General features: G+C 44.4%; 1 protein-coding gene across 1 annotated transcript in view; it reads right to left on the reverse strand.

The window, feature by feature from the left end:
• Positions 1 to 25,770, reverse strand: part of LOC134934622 (dynein axonemal heavy chain 3-like) — a 1,803,147-nt gene that overhangs the window by 440,539 nt on the left and 1,336,838 nt on the right. The window contains exon 54 of the mRNA XM_063930015.1: positions 2,151 to 2,313. Coding sequence (XP_063786085.1) covers positions 2,151 to 2,313 — 163 coding nt within the window. The remainder of the gene's footprint in view (positions 1 to 2,150; positions 2,314 to 25,770) is intronic.

Consider the following 25,770-nt stretch of genomic DNA (forward strand, 5'->3'; position numbering starts at 1 on the left):
TGCTTGGGCTCTGGTGGACGTTGGGGGTCTCCAATTGCGGTCGCTTGGCAACCGCTTATAGACGCTACCTCCGCCCACACATGATTTGGATAAGGGAAGTGTTCGGGTGGTTGCCTGGCAACCGCCTGGAGACGTCACCTCCGCACACACAGGACGCTTGCTGGGAAGTGTTCGGGTGGTTGCCTGGCAACCGCCCCGATACGTCACTTCTGCCTGCGCACACCGTGACGCTGATTTGTTGCTGGAGGATGTGGGATGTTCCCGAGTGGGGTTGCTTGGCAACCGCTATGGGACATGGTCTCTGTCAGCGCATGTTAATAGGCCATGGAGGTGGATAGCGGCGGCTGTACCCTCTATGGGGGCACAAAATATTGATTATGGTATGTGCAATGTTGGGGATATTGGTGCGGGATGCATATAATACTATGATGGTTGGTTTTTTCCTAATAGTGGTTTGAACAAAACGGGCTGACTCCGCCCATATTATGACGTCATTTTGGCACCGTTGATTGAATGGTGGGTAGATAAGGAGCCGGTGAGGCAGGGTCAGATAGGCTGCTGGTACTTCAACTATGATGGGACAGCTCTCTAGTGATATTTGTGTCTCCTGATGACGGTCTGGGTATGACCGAAAACGTTTGAGCTTTTGTGAAATCACATTGGACTGAGGTGAACAGTCATGTTGTGCTGTCTGGATAAATAAATTCCTGTTGATACTCAATTAAGAAAAGAATGGTGAGTGCTCCATTGCTTGTTTCTATATATATATATATTTATATATGTGTGTGTGTGCGTGTCTATTAACAAGATTTTTTATGTATTTGTCTAGATATATTATAGCAATGAAGAAACCTCCTATACTAATCCTAAATTTGAGGTAGTTCAATTCCCAGCAGGAATGCCAGAATTAGAAGGAAATGTTTGTGTGATGAAATTGTCCACAAAGTGCAAATTGACATGGACACATTTCAAAATTCAAGGATAATTGAAATACCATGTCAAAAACTGAGGCTATTTGTACTGAATAAGATTTGTCCCAGCCACGCTGAAGGACAGGTGGCCAATTTTCCTTGACAGGAAAAAACCCAGTCAATTTCAGAGGCTTTTTCTCCATGAAGGTGCAGCTTGTTTCTAGAAACATTAATGACTTGATGAATTTGCTTGTTAGTAGTTGAGACTCTATTATATTTACATGGACATTTCCAGAAGTACTTACATTGGTAATATAGCTGCCAGTGTGACTTAAATAGGATAAAATTCATCATCAGCCTCATTCAGTGAATTCTTAAGTATATTTTATAAGTTTGCAATAAACATTTCATAGGAAATCAGTTTAAAATATTGAATTAGCAAAACTTCATTGTACCAGCTGCATACACACTGCTGCTGTGCAAGCATACACAAGAACACCACCATTGATTAGTTACTTGTGCCATGACCAATTAGACAAAAGGCACACAAAAAGGCAGGGACCATAGAAAAAAAGGACAACGTAGCTATAGAACATATAGGGCTAAAAATGAAGAGTGAAAGTCCCATCCAATCATGTCCTAACTGCCATGTCACAGGCTATGTTTGAAAAATGGCAGTCAGGAGCTGATTGGCTGGTAATTTTTCACTCTCCATTTTAGCACTTTCCAAACGATGATGCATCTATATACCTTTTGGATTTTCACTTCAACAAAAGATGACATTTTTCTACGGTAAAATGATTACTTTACCAAGTGGAGTGCATACAGATCTATTTTTGGGACAATTACATTTGCACCCTCTGTGTGTAACTGAAAACTTTCATTTTGCATGGTAACCAAAAGTAGAAAGAAGTCACTGTGATCATGCTGTTTTCACAACAAGTGTTACCATCACATAAGTTTATACTCCCTTTACAGGGGGGAAGTTATAATTGATCCTGTGATTTCAATGCCAGCCTGGCTGCTCTGTTTACTAATGAGAGTACATTATAATCTAATTAAAACAGGAGAAATTTGGCCCATCTGCTTTGACTTTTTTTTATAACCCTAGGCAACTGTTTAATTCGAACCCTGTCTACAAAGTTCTTTTCTGGAAGCCAGGACTGAAATGTGTACTTGCAGAGGAGAAACAGTAGGAAGGGTATTACCTTGATCAACAGCAAATACATCTTTACTCACTTGTGAGGAAGCAAAATCCAGCTTTTCAATGCCAAGAAGGTATCTGTTCTTGCTCGTTAACAACTCTAGTCTTTTACGTTCTAAAAGATTCTTAAAGGTCTTGATTAATTCAAGGTAGGATGTTGACGTGACATAGATCTGTCTCTGCAGTGTTTGGAAAAACCTGTCAACAATTAAAAAAATAATCACATAAGACACAGCCATGAATTGATGATGTACAGCATAACATATTTTGTTCTTTGCAGTTTATGTGCTTCTTTGAGACATAAACACACATTTGTCCTCATCAATCCCCCAAAATGAGTTTTTCGGCTTTCACAGAAACCAAAGCTATAAAGGCATTTTCACGTTAACAGAAAAAAAAAAATCTCATTTCCACTCGAACAGCTCCAAGGTCAGGTCAGTAAAAAAGGCAGTTGTTCGTGCTTATGAATATTGTATGAGATCCAATAACAATGATTTTTTTTTCTGGAAGAAGATAGGGGTATGTTGGTTATGAAAGTATAATACAGCTATGATTATTCAGCTAAACATTTCTGCAAACTACAAAAATATCATTATTTGTTAGAATAAAAAGATTTATTTGTAGACATATTAGAAAATAATGAAGAACAAATGTATTAATGTGTAAAATATTCCCAAGAGTGCAATATACTGTATATACATATTTTGCATTGTGGAAAGCAAGTTGTCTTATTATTTTGTTGTTTCACTTACTAAGACAAAATGACTAGTGGTAGAGGGGGAGATGCCTCAAACCTTGAAGAGAGATGAAATGGAGAGAGAAACTACCCAGCCAATCAGTGCCTATCATTATTCAAACACAGCCTTCAAAATGACAGTCAGAAGCTGATTGGTTGGTACCTTAACACTTTCCACTTTATCTCTCTCCAAGATTTGATACATCTCTCCCAGAGCCTATAACATTCATATGAGCATTGTACCTGGCTCCAAAGCAAATGATAAAGTAACAGGGAAATGGGGCTTCTTCTGAATCATGTTACAGTATCTTGTATTAATAGTAAGCCTCACATAAATAAACCAGCAGCACCGGCAAACACATGTGGGAATGGGGGGAGGGGGAATGGGGGGGGGGGGGGTGAAAAGACCAATGTGTACATTAATGTCCAGGGTCGCTACAAGGTTCTTCTACCGCTCCCCCAGACTCCCACACTTGCTCCAATGTTCCGCAGAGTGGGAGATAGTAGATTGCATTTGCACCCCCCCCCCCCCTCTAGAAATCCTGCATTTACCTCTGTGCAGCACACCACAACAGTAGATTAAATGAAATTTTATTTATTTTGTAAATGGTGGTTAACCATACAAAGAAGGCCAATAGATTTCATGCTTAAGCAGACCAAAGAAAACACCAAGGGGTTTGTACAAAGTGAGAGCTAATCTAGTTTTCATACTGTATATTGTGTAAAATTGCTCTGTGCATGTACAGAAAAGTGACTGCACCCATATGTGCCTTGTCATATTTGCATACTAATAGCACTTATGCCCTCTTGTGCCTGTGGAGATAGGGGGAAGGAAAGTTCTAACATTCTGACTAGAACATGCAGTACTAGTGCATGTAGGCCTGAACACAGATGAATGTACAGTACCATGTACATTTGTAAATAAAAATGTATTATTTGTGGATGGTCAAGTGTAGATAAATGATGCTGACAATCACCAGCACTAGTGATCTGCTTGTGATTGGCTAATTTGAATTGCGAAATCCTCACTGATGATGACAGGTGATTTTTTTTTCTTTTGTTGCTACATTGTTTGTGCTTGTGTTTTAGCAATTTTTAATTACAACTACTTGCCCTTAGCAGCAGGTGTTTGGTCCACCATGACCAAACACCTGTAGTGGGACATTAAGTGTAGGTTAAGTAAAGGGATTTTAGCATAGTGGAGAACAAAATGTGGGTGAACAAAATATTAGATATTGCATGTACAGTAGGTCTTACTTGAACATTTTTGAAGCTTGCAGTACTTTGCAGTACTGAGAAGTAATTATGACATTTTATTTTAAATCACTCATGCTTTTTCTTTATACTTTATTTTTACTATCTGACACCATTGGAATCCATTTAAAAGTTTGCAGGTGTTAGAATTATTTAATTTCCTTGTAGAATGGTAATGAGCATTGCAACCTTCTTTCCTGTTGAATGCTGTCTGCTGATCTATTGATCAACTCTTTGCACTTACACCGATGCAATTACTACTTCTAGAATGAAGCTTAAATCTCCTGCTATAGTTCAAAAACATTGCTCCTGCTAAACTTTTTTTGAATTTCTATCCTCAAGTATTCCCCTTAATCATACTCAGTACAGTACAAGTGACCTATGCTTTTATAACTCATCTCTACTAACTGTAAATTGCAGTCACTCTGCATTGGATTTCCTAAGATCTCTAACAATGGGGCAGATGTATTAACCTGGAGAAGGCATAAGGAAGTGATAAACCAATGATATGTGCAAGGTGATAAAGGCACCAGCCAATCAGCTCCAATATGTAAATTAACAGTTAGGATCTGATTGGCTGGTGCATTTATCACCTTGCACATATCACTGGTTTATCACTTCCTTATGCCTTCTCCAGGTTAATACATCTGCCCCAATGGCCACTATTTAAAATTGAATTAAAAATTCAAATTGACAGTAATAGCTTAAAAAGTGGAAAGGGTATTTTACAGATTGACAAGAGCAACTTGCAAAAGCTGAAGGTTAGGTCTTTATATGGATATGCTGCTGATTCTATACATTACAATGTCTAGCAGCACTCTAATGGAACTGCACTGTGTTCTAGGAAGCCGCTTATGATCAAGTTGCCCAATCTCAGAGATCCATAAGTAAAAGGAAAGTGTTGCAGCCAGCACTGCAACTTGGGTGAGTGATTGCATGTGTAGGTGAAGGTATATTCCTGTGTGGCAAAGGGATTTTATTTGCTCTTTTTACACACATTGGACATAGGCCCAAATGTATTAAGCCTTGACAAGAGATAATGTGGAGACGGATAAAGAGTGATAAATGACCAGTCAACCAGCTCCTAACTGTCATTTTTCAAACACAGGGGCAGATGTATTAACCAGGAGAAGGCATAAGGAAGTGATAAACCAGTGATATGTGCAAGGTGATAAAGGCACCATCCAATCAGCTCCAATATGTAAATTAACAGTTAGGATCTGATTGTCTGGTGCCTTTATCACCATGCAGTTATCACTGGTTTATCACTTCCTTATGCCTTCTCCAGGTTAATACACCTGCCCCAATGCCTGTTACATTGCAGTTAGGAAGCTGATTGGCTGGTAATTTATCACTCTTTATCCGTCTCCACTTTATCTCTTGGTAAGGCTTAATACATTTGTGCTTTGCTATCTGCTTTGCCTAATACATTTGGAACATAATTTCCTTTGAGACATGGAAATATACCAACAGTTACATACCCCAATCACTCACTCAATGTTAGTGTGACCCTAGCCCGGAGCCAGCCCTAGCCAATTCGATTCCCTAGGCAAGGACTGAGGGGACAGGACAGTGACAGGACAGAGGTCATAGGAACAGGACAGGGGGGACAGGAGAGCAGGGTGACAGGGACAGGACAGAGGGGACAGGACCACCGCAGAGGTGACAGGGCAGGAAAGAGGTGACAGGGATGGGACAGTGAAGGCAGAACAAAAGGCATGGCAGAATAGAGGTGACATGGGCAAGGCTAGAACACAGGTGTCAGTGCCAGGACAGATGGGGCAGGGACAGGACAGAACAGAAGGAACAGGAGAGAGGAGTTACAGGAACACAATATGGTGACAGAGCAAGGTCAGAGTAGATAGGGACAGGACATAGGGGACAGGAGAGAGGAGTGATAGCGCTGGGACAGAGGGGACAGGAATATGACAGTGGGGACTGGGACAATACAGTGAGGACAGTACAGAGGTGAGGGAACAGGACAGTGACACGGCAGAGGTCATAGGACTGGGACAGGACAAGACAGAACAGGGGGGACAGGAGAGAGTGGTGACAGGGATAGAACAGGGACATGACAGTGGGTACATGAGAGAGGGGTCAGGGACAGGGACGTGCAGTGAGCTAAATGGTTCAGGAGGCACTGGCTAACCCCAGAGCCAGATTTACATGCAATATATGAGCCAAAGGGTACATCTGGGCATTATACACAGGTGCAGCAGTATAAACTCCTGGAAATCTGGTGAGTTTTGATTAGAGATGTGTGGAAAGGATACACAGGTGAGGCACTGCCTCACCTGCCATAGACTTTTTACTCCAGAGTTTGGGCTATAAAATTATTAGCATAATGCAAAGAAGATATTTCAAACAAATTATCAGTATTTTTCATATATTTTATTCAGTCAAAACTCTGGTTTAAATGTAAGTATGACAGGAAAGGCTCTGCCTCACCTGCCTCACCCCACCGCACGTAACTGGCCAGGGACAGGAGAGAGGTATGGAAGAGGTGATGCTGTTGGCACCCACTGCATGGGGGAAGTGGCAGAGAGGAGGAAAACTACATACAGCTGGATATATATATATATATATATATATATATATAGAACAGTCTCCGCGTGCGGCACTCCTGGGCATAAAGCAATCAACTCTTATGTGGGCATATAGGGTAACGTTTCAGTGCCCCCTTCTTTTATTATATCGGCACTTTCATCAGACATGTTTTGTCTGATGAAAGTGCCGATATAATAAAAGAAGGGGGCACTGAAACGTTACCCTATATGCCTACATAAGAGTTGATTGCTTTATGCCCAGGAGTGCCGCACGCGGAGACTGTTCTATTGCAAGAGGAGTGGGGGCACCCGGGCTGGTAACATTTGAATATGGAGAGCCGGACCACCTGTGGAGATATATATATATATATATATATATATATATATATATATCTATCAAGATTGTATCTGTGACCTAGTCCCGGTGCTCACCCCCCTCAGCTCACATCTCACCTGGAGGGAAATGACTGCTAGCGCACAGATGGGATGTGTGACCGCTCATCTCAGGAGGAGGGGGTGGCTGCGTGCAAAGCCGGGGCTTGGGCCAGTGGACAGGGAGCCCACAACACTACTGTGGTTGATGGGCTACCCACAGCCATTGTGCACACACTCTGCACTTGCTCCGGTGATACAGCAGGCGGCTCTGTTCAGATATGCAAGAGCAGAGCCGCCGCCAAACATTGGGTGCTCCACAGTCCACCAGTGGTTGCTTAGCCAGCCCCTAGATAAAGGCAGATTCCCAAGGCAATTGTCTAGTCTGCCTATAGCTAGGGCCGGCTCTGCTCATACATCTTGCCTCAATACACCAAGCAGCAGGAGATAACTGGCGTGAGTCAGCTGGCAGCTCCCGGCCAGCTCTGCTGACATTGGGTGTTTTTTTTTTTAGAGATATACGGAGGGCAATTTTTGTGTTTTGTGTTTGGACCTGGATCCTCGCTCGTGTTTTGGATCTGGATTGGTTTTGCCAAAACTACCCTTTTGGGTTTTGGTTTTGGATCTGGATAATGTTTGAAAAAAACAGCTAAAATCACAGAATGTGTGGGTAATTTTGATCCTACAGTATTATTAACCTCCATAACATGCATTTCCACTCCTTTCCAGTCTATTCTGAACACCTGACAATATTGTTTTCAGGCCAAAAGGTTGCACCGAGGTCGTTGGATGACTAAGCTAAGCGACACAAGTGTGTGGCACAAACACCTACACCATCTAGGACTGGCACTGCAGTGGAAGACAGGATAGCACTTTTAAAAAACTAGGCCCCAAAGAGCACATAATGCAAAGAAGAAAAAGAGGTGCAACGAGGTCGCTGGATGACTAAGCTAAGCGACACACGTGTGCGGCACAAACACCTGGCACATCTAGGAGTGGCACTGCAGTGTCAGACAGGATGGAACTCTTAAAAACTAGTCCCCAAACAGCACATAATGCAAAGAAAAAAAGAGAGGTGCAACATGGAATTGTACTTGGGCCCTCCCACCACCCTTATGTTATATTAACAGGACATACACACTTTAACGAACCAATAATTTCAGTGACAGAGTCTGCCACATGATTGTGGCTGAAATGACTGGTTTGTTTGGGCCCCCACAAAAAAAGAAGCAATTAATCCCCCACCAAAAAAGAAGCATTCATCTCTCCTTGCACAAACTGGGTCTACAGAGGCAAGATGTCGTCCTCATCCTCCAATTCCTCGTCCCTTTCAGTGTGTACATCCTCCTCCTCACAGAGTATTAATTTGTCCCCACTGGAATCCACCATCACAGGTCCCTGTGTACTTTCTGGAGGAATTTATAATTCATTTTGATGAACATCATCTTCTGCACATTTTGTGGAAGTAACCTCCTACGCCGATCGCTGACAAGGTTACCGGCTGCACTAAACACTCTTTCGGAGTACACACTGGAGGAGGGACAACTTAAGTAAAATAAAGCCAGTTTGTGCAAGGGCCTCCAAACTGCCTCTTTTTCCTGCCAGTATACATATGGACTCTCTGAAATGCCTACTTGGATGCTGTCACCCATTTAATCCTCCACCATTCTTTCAATGATGACAGCATCATATGTAGTGACAGTAGACATATCAATAATCGTTGGCAGCTACTTCAGTCCGGACCAGATGTCAGCACTTGCTCCTGACTGCCCTGCATCACTGCCAGCGGATGGGCTCGGAAATCATATCCTTTCCCTTGCAGTCCCAGTTGTGGGAGAAAATGAAGGAGGCGCTGTTGACCTGTCACGTTCCGCTTGAGTTGACAATTGTCTCACCAGCAGGTCCTTGAACCTCTGCAGACTTGTGTCTGCCGGAAAGATTGATACAACTTAGGCTTTAAACCTAAGATAAAGCACGGTGGCCAAAATGTAGTGCTCTGAGTTCAACAGATTGACGACCCTTGAATCCTTGCAAAGCAAATGAAGGGCTCCATACAAGCCCACATACTTAGCGGAACCGCTCCATCTTAGCTCCTCCTTCAATTTCTCCAGCTGCTTCTGCAAAAGCCTGATGTGGGGAATGACCTGACTCAAGCTGGCAGCATCTGAACTGACTTCACGTGTGGCAATTTCAAAGGGTTGGAGAACCTTGCACAACACGGAAATCATTTTCCACTGTGCTTGAGTCAGGTGCATTTTCCCTGCTTTGCCTATATCTTATGTGGATGTATAGGCTTGAATGGCCTTTTGCTGCTCCTCCATCCTCTGAAGCATATAGAGTGTTGAATTCCACCTCATTACCACCTCTTGCTTCAGGTGATGGCAGGGCAGGTTCAGAAGCGTTTGTTGGCGCTCCAGTCTTCGGCACACAGTGACTGAATGCCAAAAGTGGCCCGCAATTTTTCGGGCAACCAACAGTATCTACTGCACGCCCCTGTCATTTTAAAAAAAATTCTGCACCACCAACTTAATTGTATGTGCAAAACATGGGACGTGCTGGAATTTGCCCAGATGTAATGCACGCACAATATTGGTTGCGTTGTCAGATATAACAAATCCCCAGGGGAGTCTAAGTGGGGTAAGCCATTGTGCAATGATGTCCATCAGTTTCCATAAGAGGTTGTCAGTGGTGTTCCTCTTCTGGAAACCGGTGATACACAGTGTAGCCAGCCTAGGAACAAGCTGGCGTTTGTGAGATGCTGCTACTGGTGCCACTGCTGTTGTTGCTGCGGGAGGCAATACATCTACTCATTAAGCTGTCACAGTCATGTAGTCCTTAGTTTGCCCTGCTCCACTTGTCCACATATCCGTGGTTAAGTGGACAGTGGCTTTCCTAGTGAAGTGGAATTTAGTTGGGATTTGATACCGGGGACACACTACCTCCATCAATAGTCTACATCCCACCGTACTAATGGCGGATACCGGAAGCACGTCTAGCACCAACATAACTGTCAAGGCCTCAGTTATCTGCTTTGCAACAGGATGACTGGTGTCATATTTCATCTTCCTCGCAAAGGACTGTTGGACAGTCAATTGCTTAGTTGAAGTAGTACAAGTGGTCTTCCAACTTCCCTCTGGGATGATGATCGACTCCCAGCAGCAACAACAGCAGCGACAGCAGCAGTAGGCATACTACTCAAGGATCCTCCGGAGGAATCCCGGTTAGGAGAGGACATGTCAGTCATGCCAGTGGCATGGCCTGCAGGACTTCTGACATTCCTGACTGAGGAGGAAATTGACGTTGAGGGAGTTGATGGTGTGGCTTTAAGGAGCTTGGGTACAAGAAGAAGAAGGGATTTAGGTGTCAGTGGACTGCTTACGCTCTTAACCAAAGTTTCTGAACTTGACGATGACTTCTGATGAATGCACTGCAGGTGACGTATAAGGGAGGATATTCCTAGGTGGTTAACATCCTTACCCCTTTACCCCTACTTATTACGGATTGACAAAGGCAACACATGGCTTGACACCTGTTGTCTGGATTTGTGGAAAAATAATTCTACACCAAAGAGGTGGCTTTTTTGGTATTTTGCACAGGCATCACAATGGGCTTATTCATCCCACGGACAACAACTGTCTCCCCCGGTGCCTGATTTAAACAAACCACATCACCATCAGAATCCTCCTTGTCAACTTCCTCCTCAGCGCCAGCAACACCCATTTCCTCATCCGGGTGTACTTCAACAGTGACATCTTCAATTTCAATATCAGAAACTGGACTGTGGGTGTTCCTTACAGCACTTGCAGAGGGCGTGCAAATGGTGGAAGGAGCCATCTCTTCCTGCCCAGTGTTGGGAAGGTCAGGCATCGCAACCGCCGACATACTTGGACTCTGCTTGGGGATTTGTGATACCATCTTAGAACACACAAATATTTGCTTTGCTTTTGCCAGCTTAACTCTTATCATTTTTCTAGTGGGAGGATGAGGGCTTCCATCATCATGTGAATCTGAACCACTAGTCATGAACATAGGCCAGGGCCTTAGCTGTAACATTTTTTGGGTCATTTTACTGAACTCTGGCTTTTTGGATTTGACATGCCCTCTACTATGACATTGTGCATCGGCCTTGGCAGACGACGTTGATGGCATTTCATCATCTATGTCATGACTAGTGGCAGCAGCTTCAGCACTAGGGGGAAGTGGTTCTTGATCTTTCCCTATTTATTCCTACAAATTTTTGTTCTCCATTATTTTTCTGGAGCTATATAATACAAAGTGGGTCATTCCGACCTGTTCGCATGCAGAGGTTTTTCGCTGCAGTGCGAACGGGTCGGGACTGCGCATGCGAACGCGCGTCATTGCACGTCGCCGGGCAATGACACCGGGAATGAGGAAAGCGGTAGCTGTGGCGACCGCAAGATGATTGATAGGAGGAAGACGTGTGGGGGCATCAACTGATCGTTTTCTGGGAGTCGTCCAGCGAACGCAGGCATGTCCAGGTGTTTTGAGGGCAGAACTCTGATGTCAAATTCAGGACCTGCATCGCTGGATCCGTCGCAAAGGGTAAGTAGATATAGTGCTACTCTTGTTTTGCTTTAAACTTTTTTAGCATAGCAGGGCTGCACAAGCGATTGCAGCCCTGCTATGCTAAAATACACTCCCCCATAGACGGTGTCTAGTTGATCGCAGGAGCAGCAAAAAGTTGCTATGTGCGATCAACTCTGAATAACCCCCAACATGCAGCACAGGAGAGCGTGCCTCTACACCACACAGGGCAAACCCTGTTAAAATTATTTGGATTAAATATTAATAACCCCTTTATTCTCTGAAATATTACCTGTGCCACGCGCTAGCCCAGGGAGGCAGAGGCAGATTAGGGAGGTAAATGTGTGGCTTAGAGATTGGTGTAGAAAAGAGGGGTTTGTATTCCTGGAACACTGGACGGACTTCTCAGTCAGGCGCCATCTTTTTTGTCACGATGGATTGCACTTGAATGAGGAGGGGGCAGCAGTTCTGGGGGGAAGGATGATTAGAAGGCTGGAGTTTTTAAACTAGGTGACTGGGGGGAGGGTTTAGCTAGAAACTACGGGTCATGCAGTGAGAATAGTGGGGATTGCGGTAGGGAACGAAATGGGGGACAAGTAGGGGGGAGGGAAAGAGCAGCCAGCAAGGGTATTAACATGGGTATTAAAAAAGGTATTACCAAAACACTAACTAACGATGATTACGGTTCATTGTTGCTGCATAAAGAGAATGATGTCCCTAGCACAAGGGGAAATACTTATCTGAATTGTATGTATGTAAACGCTAGAAGCCTTAAAGGTAAAAAGGCGAACTAGAAATCCTTGCATCAAGCAAACAGTATGATATTATAGGCATTACCGAAACTTGGTGGGATGAATCTCATGATTGGACAGTCAATCTAGAGGGTTATACGCTGTTCAGGAGAGACAGATTAAATAAACAGGGTGGAGGGGTTTGTCTTTATGTAAAGCCATTTTTAAAACCTGTTATACGGAAAGATATTCAAGAGTGGACTGTAAATACTGTTGAGACCTTATGGGTAGAAATTACATGCGGGGTAAGGGAATAAAAAAAATAGTATTGGGGTTATGCTACAGGCCGCCTGGTATTAATGTGTCTGATGAGGAATTGTTACTGAAGCAAATTGAAAAAGCAGCAGGAGTAGGTGATATAGTAGTGATGGGAGATTTTAACTATCCAGAGATTAAATGGAAAAACTATTCATGTGATACTGCTAGGGGTAATATGTTTTTAAACATACTAAATGATAACTACTTAGTTCAACTAATCGAGGAACCAACTAGGTACAATGCAATCTTAGACCTGATATTAACAAACACTGGGGAACTGATATCAAATATTATAGTAGGGGAGCCCGTGGGAAAAAGTGACCACAATATGGTCACATTCAATATCAGTTTTCATAGGCAGTCCTAAGTCCTATACTGGCTCAACTAGGACTCTAAACTGTAGCAAAGCCAGCTTTGACATGATGAGGAAAGCCTTAAGGGACACTGATTGGGAAATTTTGTTTCAAGAAAAAAATACTACGGAGAAATGGGATGTATTAAAATCACTGCTAGTTAAAAATACTCTCAGATTTATTCCCACAAGCAGCAAAAAAAGGAATAAAAATCCCAAACCAATGTGGCTTGACAAAAAAGATAAAATAACTAATGAGCAAAAAAAAATAATAATACAAATTTGACGGAAATGCGGAGTCATTTCAGCACTATAAGGATTGTAACAAAATATGCAAAAAAAAAAGAGCAGCTAAAGTAGAAACTGAAAAACTAGTAGCAAAGAAAAGCAAAGCAAATCCCATTTTTTTTTAAAATACATAAACAGCAAGAGATTAAAGAAGGAGAGTATAGGCCCTTTAAAAGGCAAGTTGGTAGTCTTAATCAAAAATGATAATGACATAGCGGACAAATTAACTTCGTTTTTTTTCAACGGTATTTACAAGAGAGGACCAAATGCAGGGACTAACACACAATCTCAACAAAGATAATGTCCCACTGCTAAGTGCTTATTTAAGTGAGGAGGCAGTCTGTGATTAATAAGTCACCTGGTCCCGATGGAATTTACCCAAGGGTTCTCATGGAGCTTCACTGTGAACTAGCAAGATCATTATTTTTGATCTTCAAAGATTTAGTTATATCAGGTATGGTTCCCAAAGACTGGCATATAGTGGAAGTAGTGCCTATATTCAAAAAGGGAAGTAAAGCTGAACCAGGTAATTATAGACCAGTTAATCTTACATCTATACTGGGGAAAGTAATGTAAGGTATTCTAAGGGATCGTATTCAGAAGTTCCTTGAAGCCAATAAGGTCATTAATAGGAACCAACATAGATTTGTGAAGGACAGATCATGTCAAACAAACCTACTTGGCTTTTATGAAACAGTTAGTGTGAACTTTGATCATGGTAAGGAGGTGGATGTAATCTTTTTAGAGTTTGCCAAAGCTTTCGACACAGTACCACACATGCAACTTATCTATAAGCTAAAAGAAATAGGGCTGGGAAGCACAATATGCACTTGGGTCAGAAATTGGTTAGATAATAGGGAGCAGCACGTTGTGGTTAATGGATCATTTTCAAATTGGAGTGAAGTGTTAAGTGGTGTGCCACAAGGGTCTGTACTTGGACCACTATTGTTCAACATTTTCATTAACGACCTAACAGTAGGTCTAGAGAGCATGGTGTCAATTTTTGCATATTATGTAAGGTTATAAATACGGCGGGGGATGCGGAGTCTCTTCAGAACGACTTAGTTAATCTAGAAGCATGGACAGCAAAAATAAGATTTTAAACCTACCGGTAAATCTATTTCTCCTAGTCCGTAGAGGATGCTGGGGACTCCGTAAGGACCGTGGGGTATAGACGGGCTCCGCAGGAGATAGGGAACCTAAAAAGAACTTTGACTATGGGTGTGCACTGGCTCCTCCCTCTATTCCCCTCCTCCAGACCTCAGTTAGAGAACTGTGCCCAGAGGAGATGGACAATACAAGGCAGGATTTAGCAATCCAAGGGCAAGATTCACATCAGCCCACACCAATCATACCATGTAACCTGGAACCTACATAACCAGTTAACAGTATGAACAAAAAACAACAGTAACGGTCCAAGACAGATGTCAACTGTAACATAACCCTTATGTAAGCAACAACTATATACAAGTCTTGCAGAGTTTCCGCACTGGGACGGGCACCCAGCATCCTCTACGGACTAGGAGAAATAGATTTACCGGTAGGTTTAAAATCTTATTTTCTATTACGTCCTAGAGGATGCTGGGGACTCCGTAAGGACCATGGGGTTTATACCAAAGCATCCAATCGGGCGGGAGAGTGCGGATGACTCTGCAGCACCGACTGAGCAAACGCTAGGTCCTCATCAGCCAGGGTATCAAACTTGTAGAATTTAGCAAAAGTGTTTGACCCCGACCACGTCGCCGCTCGGCAAAGTTGTAAAGCCGAGACGCCTCGGGCAGCCGCCCAAGAAGAGCCCACCTTCCTAGTGGAATGGGCATTAACCGAATTTGGTACCGGCAATCCAGCCGTAGAGTGAGCCTGCTGAATCGTATTACAGATCCAGCGAGCAATAGTCTGCTTTGAAGCAGGCGTGCCAATCTTATTGGCCGCATACAGGACAAACAGAGCCTCTGTATTCCTAATTTTAGCCGTCCTGGCTACATAAATTTTTAAGGCCCTGACTACGTCCAGGGATCTGGAATCCTCCAGGTCACCAGTAGCCACAGGCACCACAATAGGTTGATTCATATGGAACGACGAAACCACTTTAGGAAAAATTGCGGACGTGTCCTCAATTCAGCTCGATCCACATGAAAAATCAAGTAGGGGCTCTTGTGTGATAGAGCCGCCAATTCTGACACTCGCCTTGCTGATGCTAAGGCCAACAACATTACCACCTTCCAGGTAAGAAATTTCAACTCAACCTTGTTAAGCGGTTCAAACCAGTATGATTTTAGGAACTGCAACACCACGTTCAGGTCCCATGGTGCCACTGGAGGCACCAAAGGGGGCTGTATGTGCAGCACTCCCTTTACAAACGTCTGGACTTCTGTAAGAGAAGCCAATTCCTTCTGAAAGAAAATCGAGAGGGCCGAAATCTGTACCTTAACCGAGCCTAATTTCAGGCCCCTATCCACTCCTGTCTGTAGGAAGTGGAGAAGACGACCCAAATGAAAATCTTCCGCAGGTTCATTCTTGGTCTCACACCAAGACACATACTTTCGCCAGATACGGTGATAATGTTTTATCGTCACCTCCTTCCTAGCCTTTATTAAAGTAGGGATGACCTCTTCCGGAATGCCCTTTTTTGCTAGGATTCGGCATTCAACCACCATGCCGTCAAACGTAACCGCGGTAAGTCTTGAAATACACAGGGCCCCTGCTGCAACAGGTCTTTCCTCAGAGGAAGAGGCCAGAGGTCTCCTGTGAGCATCTCTTGTAGATCCGAGTACCAAGCCCTTCGAGGCCAGTCTGGGACAACGAGTATCGTCTGTACTCTTCTTCGTCTTATGATCCTCAACACTTTCGTGATGAGAGGAAGAGGAGGGAACACGTAGACCAAGTCGAACACCCACGGTGTTACCAGTGCGTCTACTGCTACTGCCTGAGGGTCCCGAGACCTGGCGCAATACCTCCGAAGTTTTTTGTTGAGGCGTGACGCCATCATGTCTATTTTAGGAGTTCCCCAAAGACGTGTTACGTCTGCAAAGACTTCTTGATGAAGTCCCCACTCTCCTGGATGGAGATCGTGTCTGCTGATGAAGTCTGCTTCCCAGTTGTCCACTCCCGGAATGAAGACAGCCGACAGAGCGCTTACATGATTTTCCGCCCAGCGAAGGATCCTTGTGGCTTCCGCCATCGCGACTCTGCTTCTTGTCCCGCCTTGGTGGTTCACATGAGCCACCCCTGTGACATTGTCTGATTGAATCAGAACCGGAAGGTTTCGAAGAAAACTCTCCGCTTGTCGAAGGCCGTTGTAAATGGCCCTGAGTTCCAACACATTGATATGTAGACAGGACTCCTGGTCTGACCAAAGACCCTGAAAAGTCCTTCCCTGTGTGACTGCTCCCCATCCTCGGAGGCTCGTGTCCGTGGTAACCAGGATCCAGTCCTGAATCCCGAACCTGCGACCCTCCAGCAGGTGAGCACTTTGCAACCACCACAGGAGGGACACTCTGGTTCCTGGGGACAGAGTTATTTTCCGATGTAAATGCAGATGGGATCCGGACCACTTGTCCAGAAGGTCCCATTGAAAAGTCCTTGCATGGAACCTTCCGAAGGGAATGGCCTCGTAGGCCGCCACCATTTTCCCCAGAACTCGAGTGCATTGGTGAACTGACACCCTTTTCGGTTTTAGCAGGTCTCTGACCATGTTCTGGATGTCTTGGGCTTTCTCTATTGGGAGGAAGACCTTCATTTGTTCCGTATCCAGTATCATACCTAGGAACGGTAGTCGAGTTGTCGGAATCAACAGTGACTTCGGTAGATTTAGAATCCAACCGTGTTGCTGGAGCACTCTCAGAGACAGCGCCACACTGCTCAGCAATTTCTCTCTTGATCTCGCTTTTATCAGGAGATCGTCCAAGTATGGCATAATTGTGACCCCATGCTTGCGCAGGACCACCATCATTTCCGCCATTATCTTGGTGAAAATCCTCGGGGCCGTGGAAAGTCCAAACGGCAACGTCTGAAATTGGTAATGACAATCCTGTACAGCGAATCTCAGGTATTCCTGATGGGGGGCATATATGGGGACATGAAGGTACGCATCCTTTATGTCCAGAGACACCATAAACTCCCCCTCCTCCATGTTGGCTATTATCGCCCTGAGTGATTCCATTTTGAATTTGAATCTTTTTATGTACAGGTTTAGGGATTTCAGATTCAAAATCGATCTGACCGAACCGTCCGGTTTCGGGACCACAAATAGGGTTGAGTAGTAACCTCTTCCCTGCTGGTGCAGGGGAACCTTGATTATCACTTGCTGTATACACAGCGTTTGAATTGCAGCTAACACTACATCCCTGTCCGATGTGGAAGCTGGTAGGGCCGATTTGAAAAATCGGCGCGGGGGCACCTCCTCGAATTCCAATTTGTAACCCTGGGAAACTATTTCCAACCCCCAGGGATTCAGGTCCGAACTGACCCAGGCCTGACTGAAAAGTCGAAGACGTGCCCCCACCGGTGCGGACTCCCTTGGGGATCTGCGGTCTCTTATCCGGAGTCTCCCAAGCTTTTCCAAAGAACTCATTTAATTCATGAGATGTGGGAAAATTTATAATCTGTTTCTTTTCCTTAAACATGTGTACCCTTGTGTCTGGGACTGAGGGTTCATCCACAATATGCAACACATCCCTTATTGCCACAATCATACACTGAATAGTTTTAGTCACCTTAGGGTGCAATTTTACTTCGTCATAGTCGACACTGGAATCAGAATCCGTGTCGGTAGTAGCGTCTTGTGTTAAGGGACGCTTTTGAGACCCGACGGGCCCTGTGAGTCGGTCCAATCTGAGGATTGACCGCCTGATGTCCCCCCTAAACCAGCCTTATCAAGCCTTTTATGTAAAGATGCCACACTTGCATGCAACGTATGCCACATGTCCATCCAATCTGGAGTCGGCACAACCGACGGGGACACACCACTCATTTGCTCCACCTCCTCCTTGGAGAAGCCTTCAGCCTCAGACATGTCGACACACACGTACCGACACCCCCCACACACAGGGAGTTACCTATAAGGGGACAGAGAGATAGAGTATGCCAGCACACACCCTGCGCTTAAAAACACTGGAATATATGACCAGATAGCGCTATTATATGTTTATAATTGTAATCTCCACTCACTGCGTCGCCAAAGTGCCCCCCTCCTCCTTTTTCCAACCTGTGAAGCTCAGCAGGGGAGAGAACAGGGAGCCAGCATTTTCTCATGCAGCCTCTGTGGAGAAAATGGCGCTGGTTAGTGCTGAGGATCAAGTCCCGCCCACCCGACGGCGGGCTTCGGTCCCTTCAACATATACTAATAAAATGGCAGGGGTCCGCGGATTTACTGTCCCACAGCTTAATCCATCGTATTTATGGCCAAATCGAGGTTTATTGCTGCCCAGGGCGCCCCCCCTGCGCCCTGCACCCTTCAGTGCCTGCTTTGTGTGTGTGACTGGGAGCAATGGCGCGCAACTTACCGCTGCGCGCTTACCTCATGAAGATCTGATGTCTTCTGCCGCCTGAAGTCTTTTCCTCAATATTCACCCGGCTTCTATCTTCGGCATCTGTGAGGAGGACGGCGGCGCGGCTCCGGGACGAACCCCAGGTGAGACCTGTGTTCCGACTCCCTCTGGAGCTAATGGTGTCCAGTAGCCTAGAAGCAGTGCCCAACTTTACAAGCCAGCTCTGCTTCTCTCTCCTCGGTCCCACGATGCAGGGAGCCTGTTGCCAACAGGACTCCCTGAAAATAAAAAACCTAACAAAATAATTTTTCCACAGAAAACTCTGGAGAGCTCTCTGCAGTGCACCCATTCTCCTCTGGGCACAAGATCTAACTGAGGTCTGGAGGAGGGGCATAGAGGGAGGAGCCAGTGCACACCCACAGTCAAAGTTCTTTTTAGGTGCCCTATCTCCTGCGGAGCCCGTCTATACCCCATGTTCCTTACGGAGTCCCAAGCATCCTCTAGGACGTAAGAGAAAGGAAGAATGAGCTTCAATACAGACAAGTGTAACCTAAAGCACTGTGGTAGCAAGAACAAAAATAACACCTAAATGGGGTAATATTAGGGGATTCTGTACTAGAAAAAGACATAGGTTTTTACATAGATAGCAAACTAAGCAGCAGTACCCAAAGTAGGATTGCAGCAAAGAAGGCTAATAAGATATTAGCATGCATAAAACAGGGGATTGATGCAAGGGACAAGAGTGTTATACTCCCATTATATAAATCACTAGTGAGGCCACATCTTGAATACTGTACACAATTTTGGGCACCATACTACAAAAATGATATCCTGGAGCTAGAAAAGGTTCAGAGGCGGGCGACCAAACTACTTAAGGGCATGGGGAGGCAGGAAAACGAGGAAAGGCTTGCAAGGCTAGGCATGTTTACACTGGAAAAGAGGAGACTAAGAGGGGACATGATCAACATTTACAAATATATAAGGGAACAATTCACAGAGCTTGCGTGGGACCTGTTTTTGGTAAGATCAGCACAGAGGACATGTGGACACTCGCTTAGGTTAGAGGAGAGGAGATTCCACACAAAGCATCTAAAAGGTTTTTTCACAGTAAGGACAATACGTGTTTGGAATTCCCTGCCTGAAAGAGTAGTAATTGCGGACTCAGTCAACACCTTTAAGAATGGGTTAGATAAATTCCTAATGGATAAGGATATTCAGGGTTATCGTGCATAGTCAAGCACTATAGTTATTAAAAAAAGAGGAATAAAACACAACGGCCAACATCAGCATCAGGCAAAATTAGTCCAAAAAGAATACTGTGTAGGAGACCACAAATATGTTGAACTCGATGGACAAATTGTCTTTTTTCAACCTCAGATACTATGTTACTTTATTTTGAGTAAATAATATACAGCACAGGACAGCACCACTGGACTTATACGGCAGTTCCACTGGACTTATACGGCAGTACCACTGGACTTATACGGCAGTACCACTGGACTTACAGTATACGGCAGTTGCACTAGACTTATACGGCAGTACACCTGGACTTATACGGCAGTACCACTGGACTTATACGGCAGTACCCCTGGACTGGACTTATACGGAAGTAGCCCTGGACTTATACGGCAGTTCCCCTGGACTTATACGGCAGTACCACTGGACTTATATGGCGGTTCCACTGTACTTATATGGCAGTAACCCTGGACTTATACGGCAGTACCCCTGGACTTATATGGCAGTACCACTAGACTTACACAGCTGCACCACTGGATTGGATTTATACGGCAGTACCCCTGGACTTATACGGCAGTACCCCTGGACTTATACGGCAGTTCCACTGGACTTATACGGCAGTTCCACTGGACTTATACCCACTGGACTTATACGGCAGTACCACTGGACTTATACGGCAGTACCACTGGACTTACACAGTTGCACCACCGGACTGGACTTACACGGCAGTACCCATGGACTTATACGGCAGTACCCCTGGACTTATACGGCTGCACCACTGGACTAGACTTATACGGCAGTACCACTGGACTTATACGGCAGTACCACTGGACTTACAGTATACAGCAGTTCCACTAGACTTATACAGCAGTACCTCTGGACTTATACAGCAGTACCCCATGACTTATACGGCAGTACCCCTGGACTTATACGGCAGTTCCACTAGACTTATACGGCAGTTCCACTGGACTTATACGGCAGTTCCACTGGACTTATATGGCAGTAACCCTGGACTTATACGGCAGTACCCCTGGACTTACACAGCTGCACCACTGGACAGGATTTATACGGCAGTACCCCAGGACTTATACGGCAGTACCCCTGGACTTATACAGCAGTTCCACTGGACTTATACGGCAGTACCCCTGGAATTATACGGCAGTAACCCTGGACTTATACGGCAGTACCCCTGGACTTATACGGCAGTACCCCTGGACTTACACAGCTGCACCACTGGACTGGACTTATACGGCAGTACCCCAGGACTTATACAGCAGTACCCCTGGACTTATACAGCAGTTCCACTGGACTTATACGGCAATACCACTGGACTTATACGGCAGTACCACTGGACTTACACAGCAGTACCCCTGAACTTTTCTACAGCTGCACCACTGGACCGGACTTATATGGCAGTGCCCCATGACTTATATGGCACTACCCCTGGACTTATACGGCAGTACCCCTGGACTTATATATCAGTACCCCTGGACTTATATGGCAGCACCACTGGACTTATATGGCAGCACCACTGGACTTACATGGCAGCACAGGACACCACCACTGGACTTATGGCAGCACAGGACACCACCACTGGATTGATGCAGCACAACACAGCACCACTGCACTGGATTTATACAGCAGCACCACTGGACTTATGGCAGCACAGGACACCACCACTGTACTGATACAGCACCACTGCACTTGACTTATACAGCGCACCATTGGACTTACGACAGCACAGGACACCACCACTGGACTTATGACTAAATTGAAAACCATATGGTGATATCTTTTGATTATTTAATGTTTTCTTATTATGAGGATATCAGTTTTACAGAGTGTGATATTTAGTCAAAAACTGAGTTGATCTAGTGGTGTACAATCTCAGGTGATCAAGCCCTCATGGTTAAAAGTGTTCTGTTCAAGCTAATGGTGGCTCCCCACTACAGGGGGAAATTGCGAGATACAGCTATCATTTTTATTCACTCCTAACAGGTATCTTCTGTCTAGCGTGTGGACCCATCTCACCGCAGCAAATCTGGCCTCTGCAATTCTAAAAGCAACAGGTACCACCTAACAGCACATACAGGGATAAGGAACCCACACACTCTCCGTTCCGGGCCACAGCGTTGTACTATGTTTATCTATTCTTACAGCCATCCATTGTCTTGACTGCACAAAGTTTATTTATGGGTACCCATGCAATTGCACAGATTTACTGATAGTCTGGCTGATATATCTAACATTAACAGCTCTGTTGCATGTGCTGTTCAAATAAATGTATTACTGTCTGGCTGTGCAGACACAGTGGTCTGTAACTTATAATAGTCTCACTGGGGTGTGGTATGGAAGGTAGATAGTAACTAGGTCAACAGTGTCTAGGTCAACCACCATTGGTTGACAGTAACTAGGTCGATAGGGTCTCTAGGTCAACAGGGTCTTTAGGTCAACATGGTCTAGGTCGACAGGTCAAAAGGTCGACATGAATTTTTTATGATTTTATTGGTGTCGCTTTCTTCGTAGAGTGATGGGGAACCACAATTAGTGCACCATGTCCCCTCGCATGTTTGCTTTGCTCGCCATGCTTTGGGCAAGGTGCCTTGCTCCGCTCGGCACAGATTACCATTCCAATCGTAGTCCACATGGATCGTTAAGTATGAAAAGGTTCAAAAAAAGAAAAAAATCATGAAACACTCATGTCGACCTTTTGACCTGTTGACCTAGAACATGTCGACCTAGAGACCCTGTCGACCTAGAAACCCTGTCGACCTAGTTACTGTTGACCAATAGTGGTAGACCTAGATAGTGTCGACCTTGTTACTGTTGAACTAGAGACCGGATCCCGTCTCACTGTTCTGGACATTTACAGCTTACTTAACTATTCTGACTGTAACTGGTATTTTCGTTTATAAGGGCTATCTACTATATATTTATATCAACCTACCATATAGAATTGACCTAATTGATGCCTTTACGTAAGGATTTCTGCAACTACATTTATATATATTAGTATACAAGGATGAAGGAACTATTGCCTGTATGTATTAATTAGTACACTCATCCAGAATACCCTGCTGTTTTCCTCATTAGAGGTTTTGTGACTAATTCTAATTACCACCAAGAGACAAATTATTTTAAGAAAAATCATTTTCTATCTTATGTAGTTATATTATTCAAACTGAAAAAAATGTGTACATCATTGGGATATTTATGTACTGTGTTATAGTTTTCCTTTTCCCAATTTTTTTAAGGAAAAAGTAGTAAAAGCTATGTTTTAACCTAATTCCACTAATCATGACTAAGTAAAAATGTGCTTCACAAAGGAATTACTTTCTGTGATTGTTCTTCCAATCCCCTCTGTTTTTCTAATAAAAGGCTAAACCATGCCTTGTCCAAATTTGGCTGGCATACCGCATGCCGGTGGCAAGGGCGTAGCTATCATAGGTGCAGGCAGTGCAACTGCTATGGGGCCCGGAGCTGAGAGGGGCCCACATTCCCTGTCAAAGTTACATGTGTTAGATACATTTTTTGCCATTGGGTGGTACGTAGGGGTCCTTTCAAACTTTTTCATTGGGGCCTGCAATATATCTAGGTATGCCCCTGGACCTGCTCATTGTAGTGTAGTATAAAATGAACTTAAATGTATTTTAATGATATATAATATGAACCTGGGCACTTTAAAAAGGCACAATATGAACGTGGGGCACTATATATCATTATGTGAATTGGGGGTACTGTCCGGCATAATGTGTACTGGCAGCTTTGAAATGGGACATACTGTATGGTGAACTTAAGCACTACTGCGATTCATAATAGAAACTAGGGAACTACTATGGGGCATAACATTAAATAAGGCTCTTCTATAGTTCAGAAAATGAACTAGGGCACTAGTATAGGGCATATAATTAACAATAGCTGCAGAGAAGTGTCTCTCTAGAAGCATTGGGATGGGGTCCCCTTCAAAATGTTGCTATGGGGCCCACAAAGTTCTGGCTACACCCCTGGCCGGCGGACTTAGACTTCATTTCATCCTGCTGCTGGACTAATTTCTACAACACATAGTGAAAACCCAGCAATCATACATTACGGACACTACAGACATACTGAGTACCTTATAAAACATTGATTGGCAGCTGAACTACTGGCTGGTTACCAGTGACATTACATCACTATATACCATGATAAATCATACACAAGGCTTAGACAGTACTAGAGGTTTTCTCATTACATCCATCAACTTCACATTACACCACAACTAGGTCTAAGTCAAGGACACATTTTACCTTTACATTTTACCTTTAAGATGACAGGCCCCACCAAGGGACTGAGGTTCATGTAAAGATATGCAAACTTTGTTATGAGTAAGTAGGAGGAGGACAAAATATAGAGTTGATGTGGTGAGAACCTTGCACAACATGGAAATCATTCTCCACTGCGCTTGAGTCAGGTGCATTCCCCCTTCTTTGCCTATGACATAGGTGGATGTATAGGCTTGAATGGCCTTTTGCTGCTCCTACATCTTCTGAAGCATATAGAGAGTTGAATTCGACCTCGTTACTACCTCTTGTTTCAGGTGATGGCAGGACAGGTTCAAGAGTGTTTGCTGGTGCTCCAGTCTTCGGCACACAGTCGCTGAATGTTAAAAGTGGCCCGCAATTTTTTGGGCCACCGACAGCATCTCCTGCATGCCCCTGTCACTTTTTTTAATGTCCATGTACAGTCCAGAAATCACTTGCCTAGTGAAGTGGAATCTAGATAGGATTTGGTATCGGGAACACAGTACATCCATTAACTGTCTAAATCCCACTGCACTTATGGTGGACACCGGAAGCACGTCTAACATCTGCATAGTTGTTATGGCCCCAATAATCCGCATTGCAACAGGGTGTACTTTATCTGTACTTTATCTTAATCGCAAAGGACTGTTGGACAGTCAATTGCTTAGTTAAAGTAGTACAAGTGGTCTTCCATCTTCCTCTCTGGGATGACGATTGACTCCCAGCAGCAACAACAGCAGCGGCAGCAGTAGGTGTTGCACTCAAGGATCCTCTGGAGGAATCCCGGATAGGAGAGGACTCGTCAGTCATGCCAGTGACATGGGCTGCAGGGATACTTCCGATCCTGACTGAGGAGAAAAGTGACGATGAGGGAGTTGGTGGTGTGGCTTGCAGGAGCTTGGGTACAAGAGGAAGAAGGGATTTAGGTGTCAGTGGACTGCTTACGCTCTTACCCAAAGTTTCTGAACTTGGCAATGACTTATGATGAATGCGCAGCAGGTGATGTATAAGGGAGGATGTTCCTAGGTGGTAACATCCTCACCCCTACTTATTATGGTTTGACAAAGACAACACATGGCTTCACACTTGTTGTCTGGATTTGCGGAGAAATAATTCCACACCGAAGAGGTGGATTTGTTGGTATTTTGCTCAGGCATGACAATGGGCTTTTTCATCCCATGGACAACAACTGTCTCCACTGGTGCCTTATTCAAACCACATCACTATCAGAATCCTCATCGTCAACTTCCTCCTCAGCGCCAGCTACACCAATATCCTCTTCATCCTGGTGTACTTCTACAGTGACATCCTCAATCTCAATATCAGCAACTGGACTGATGGTGCTCCTCCCATCACTTGCAGGGGGCGTGCAAATGGTGGTAGGAGATTCCTCTTTCCATACAGTCTTGGGAATGTCAGGCCTAGACATCGCAACCATGGACACACTTGGACTCTCCTTGGGGATTTTTGGTATTTCTGAATGCACAGTTGTTTTTTCCTGTGCTTTA

This window comes from Pseudophryne corroboree, chromosome 6 (genome assembly GCF_028390025.1).
Source record: "Pseudophryne corroboree isolate aPseCor3 chromosome 6, aPseCor3.hap2, whole genome shotgun sequence".
Classification (NCBI taxonomy): Eukaryota; Metazoa; Chordata; class Amphibia; order Anura; family Myobatrachidae; genus Pseudophryne; species Pseudophryne corroboree.